At 36.6% G+C, this 3,802-nt stretch overlaps 1 protein-coding gene across 1 annotated transcript in view; it reads right to left on the bottom strand.

The window, feature by feature from the left end:
* The window catches only part of ARHGEF6 (Rac/Cdc42 guanine nucleotide exchange factor 6), a 146,898-nt gene that overhangs the window by 84,604 nt on the left and 58,492 nt on the right, over positions 1 to 3,802 (bottom strand). The window contains 1 exon segment of the mRNA XM_006172377.3: positions 1,908 to 1,978. Coding sequence (XP_006172439.3) covers positions 1,908 to 1,978 — 71 coding nt within the window.

Raw genomic sequence — 3,802 nt, 5'->3', positions numbered from 1 at the left:
GGATTATAAAACCCAATAACTAACCAAAATCTCTTTATTTATACATATATGTATATATATATATAAGAAAATTTTCAACTGATCCCTGCTCAATAATTCTGCAATATTCACACCAAAGTTCTTCAACTCCTTCACAGGCTATCATGAGCCCTCCAAGACCTTCTGCTTTCTTTATTAAACTTGAGGTTTGAAATAATCTCTTTCAAAAAACCTTTAAGATATATAGAGTGTACCTTTTGACCCAACAATTTAGCATCTACAAATCCACCCTACAGACCTTTACACACTTTGGCAAAGTTATATGTGTAGGACGTTCACTGCAGAAGTGTTTGTAATAGCAAGGAACCAGAAACAATCCACATGTGTTTCAAATAGGAGGTGGGTTATACAAACTGCAGAACATCTAGAGTTTCTATTTCATACGTGTAGGACTTTTTTTTAAGAGGTTTTTACCATAGGGCGTGTGCACTCGCCAGAGAGAGAGAAACAAGAGACAGAAACAGTGAGAGGGAAAGTGAGAAATCACCTCCCAGGCAGGATGGCCATGGATCAGTTCCTTTTCTTCCAGTCTCCTATTGGGATATTGGGCACACATGCACATGTGTCTGGTATGATTTTCAAGCCACCAGGTCCAGGACTCGAACCATGGTCATCCAAGTGGGAGTCCCACAACATAACCACTTTGCCATTTTGTCATTTCTTAAAATTTTGTCATTTCTTAAAAATTAAATCATTAGAGGTCACCTGGAAATGAAAGTGGTCAGAAAGGAAGGGAGAAGGGATCCTAACTGCTAGGTAATGTATTTTAACCTCAGAAATGTAAGGAAGAATATTGACAGAACAACCTTCTGTGACGTTCATCCACATTAACATTACCTATGAAGTTTTTCATACCAAACCTATTGTCCATGCCATCATTCTGGAGCAAATTTACTGAAGAGCGAAATTCAATTTTTTGAAACCACCCTACAGACATTCACATACCTGTACAGAGATGTTTAAAAACTCTTTATATAGGCACAAAGTGAAATGCAGTACAAATACACATAAAACACTGGGTGAAAACTGAGGCTATATTTAATCAGAAGTGGCGGATGGGAGTAGGGGAGATGAGAGACTCTCAGACAGGGAAACTTAGAGATAATGATGACTTGACCTTTTCATTAGTGACTGGGCCAAGTCTGGAAAGGAGACATGAAGAAAAGCAGAGAGTAGATTATGGAGAATGATGTGATTTCTCTTTCAAACAGGAACTTATTTTGAGTATTGCACATGCCCTATTTATAGCTAATGTTTTTTGACATATCTGTGTTCAAGCCAAAGCCATTTCATTCCTCCCTCTGTGCCAAAGGGCAGTCTTCCTTCTGGGCTCTCCTCAAGGTTGATAACGTTCCAGAGGATATAATAATAGATGGATTGATTCTAAAGTAAAATCACCGAATGCAATCACTTAGAACTTATTACATTACAGGAACTTGGGAATTCATCTCTAAATATCTGGTAAGGTATGTCTAACCACTGAGTTTCACTATAATGCCTACATACTGAGTCATGACGTATTTTTCTCTAATTTTTTTAATGCAAAAATGCATCATGACTTTTCCGATGATCTAATATTAACCAATTTCTCTTTCACTGCTATTTTATAGGTCTTGCTGTGTGAATCTTTGTGCTACCCTTGAATTTTTCAAGGACCGTGGATGCAAAATTTTTAGACATCCGTAAGAAGCATACAAGTGGAAGAGCTACATTGTCATGTGAATGGCACTGGACCCCTGGAGTACAACTCTAAATCCAGTTTTCCTTTGTGTCACCTCAACACATCAGTGATTTGACAAGTGAAAAAGTTACATGTAGAGTCAAGAAAATTTTGGTTCAACCACAGTAGAAAATGTTGGTTCACTCACCACAGTATAATAATTCTTGGTAAGTGGAGTAGTTTCAAATCCTTTGACAGCCTTGGGGGAAAGAGGTCTCTCTGAAAAAGACATTTAAATTAGTTAATATCACACAAGTCAATGATGAACATTTTATAACATAGGTCAGCTATAGCATACTATAATGTTACAATTCCAAGTGGGAGGATCAATGGAAATGTGCATTTCGAAACAAGTGAAGCTACAACATTATTAAGCTACAGATGGTGAAAGTTAAATCTTCTTGTCCAGGCCCCTCACTTTCTGAGGAAGGAGTAAGTCAAACAGTTAAGGTCTAGCTAATTAATGATAGGGCCAGAACTAGAACTTTCCTCTAGAGTCTGTTTCTGTCTCTCCATTGAACGTATTCAAAATCACCACTAACCAAATGTGTATTTGTAACTTTCAACTTACTCTGCAGGCATAATGTAACATAAATAAATAATAGCTTTTCTTGGGAATATCTACTATGTCAAAAATAAAATTATTATAATCTGAGGCTGGTAGGTGGCATGGTGGTTGGGAGCACTGGAATCCCACATGGCTAACAGCAGTTCAACTCCCAGACCTGGCGACTTGCTTTCTCACTTTCTCTATCTCTCTCTGGTCAAATTAAAATAAAAAATAAAAGTTAAATTTTTAAAAATTCTTAACAAAAAATAATATTTAACTCACTGAAAAGTAGTAGAGAATTGTCTTTTATGTATCATTTTAATATTATCATGTATTATAAAATGCTAGCTTTTTTTAAAAATTAATTATACATATTAATCTCATAACTACAGTATATACTAGGACATTCTTTCCCCCTCCCCCCAAAAAAACCCTTAATGAAAATATGAGATATTCCAGTCAATGTTTAAAAGTATCATTATATAGCACCTTTTTCCCTGCATTTCTCCTTTGCTTCATTCTGTTTCATGTTTAAATTTTAAATTTCTTATTTAACTTTATTTATTGTTATTGTTATTGTTATTATTTAGCTTGCCATAAAGTACGTGTGCTTACCAGAGAGAGAAAGAGAAAGTGAGAAAGTGAGAAAGCAAGCCGTCTGGTTCAGGACTCAAACTATGATCAGCCATGTGGAAGTCTAGTGTCCCAACCACTATGCCACCTGCTCGCCCCTCTTTTATTTTTTTTCTTGTAGAATATCCCTTTTCAACTTGTACATTCAACTGCTATACATCATTTAGATTGTAAATAGACTTTACCCAGCATGATATACACTTCAGTCCAGCCCAGCTGAGAATACTATACACATCCTCATCAACAGGTAATAAACCATATCTGTGTCCCATAAATGTCTTACCTCTCTTTTTCCCCAAATTTCCTTTCCTATGCTCTTCCCCTCCCACAGTCTTTCCACTTTGTCTCTAGTATTCATAACAATTTGTAATGCTTTTTTTGTCCTCTAGTATTTCAATATCTACCATAGAGTGTGGACAGTCAGTATATGCTAAGTGTAGATATACAATGTCTCTTTTTCATAGCCTGACTTGCTTCACTCAGCAACAAATCTCCCATATTCATCCACTTTCTATCAAATTCCAGTGCCTTGTTTTTTAGGGCTGAATAGTATTCCATGTAGTATATGTACCACACTTTTTCAATCCATTCATCTGTTTTTGGACATTTGGGTTGGTTCCATGTCTTAGCAATCATGAATAATGCTGCAACGAATATAGTTCTGCAAGCACTTTTCCAACTGAACATTCTCCTATCCTTTGGGTAGATACCCAGGAGTGGAATTGCTGGGTCATATGGTAGTTCTATTTGAAGGTCTTTGAGTAATGTCCATATTGTTCCCCATAATGGCTGGACCAATTTACATTCCCACCAACAGTATAGGAGTGTTCCCCTTTTACCACATCCCCTCCAGCACTTGT

The sequence above is a fragment of the Tupaia chinensis genome, unplaced genomic scaffold, assembly GCF_000334495.1.
Source record: "Tupaia chinensis unplaced genomic scaffold, TupChi_1.0 Scaffold000706_1, whole genome shotgun sequence".
NCBI lineage: Eukaryota > Metazoa > Chordata > Mammalia > Scandentia > Tupaiidae > Tupaia > Tupaia belangeri.
The sequence above is the reverse complement of the archived record's forward strand: the minus strand, read 5'-3'. Positions and strand labels throughout refer to the sequence as shown.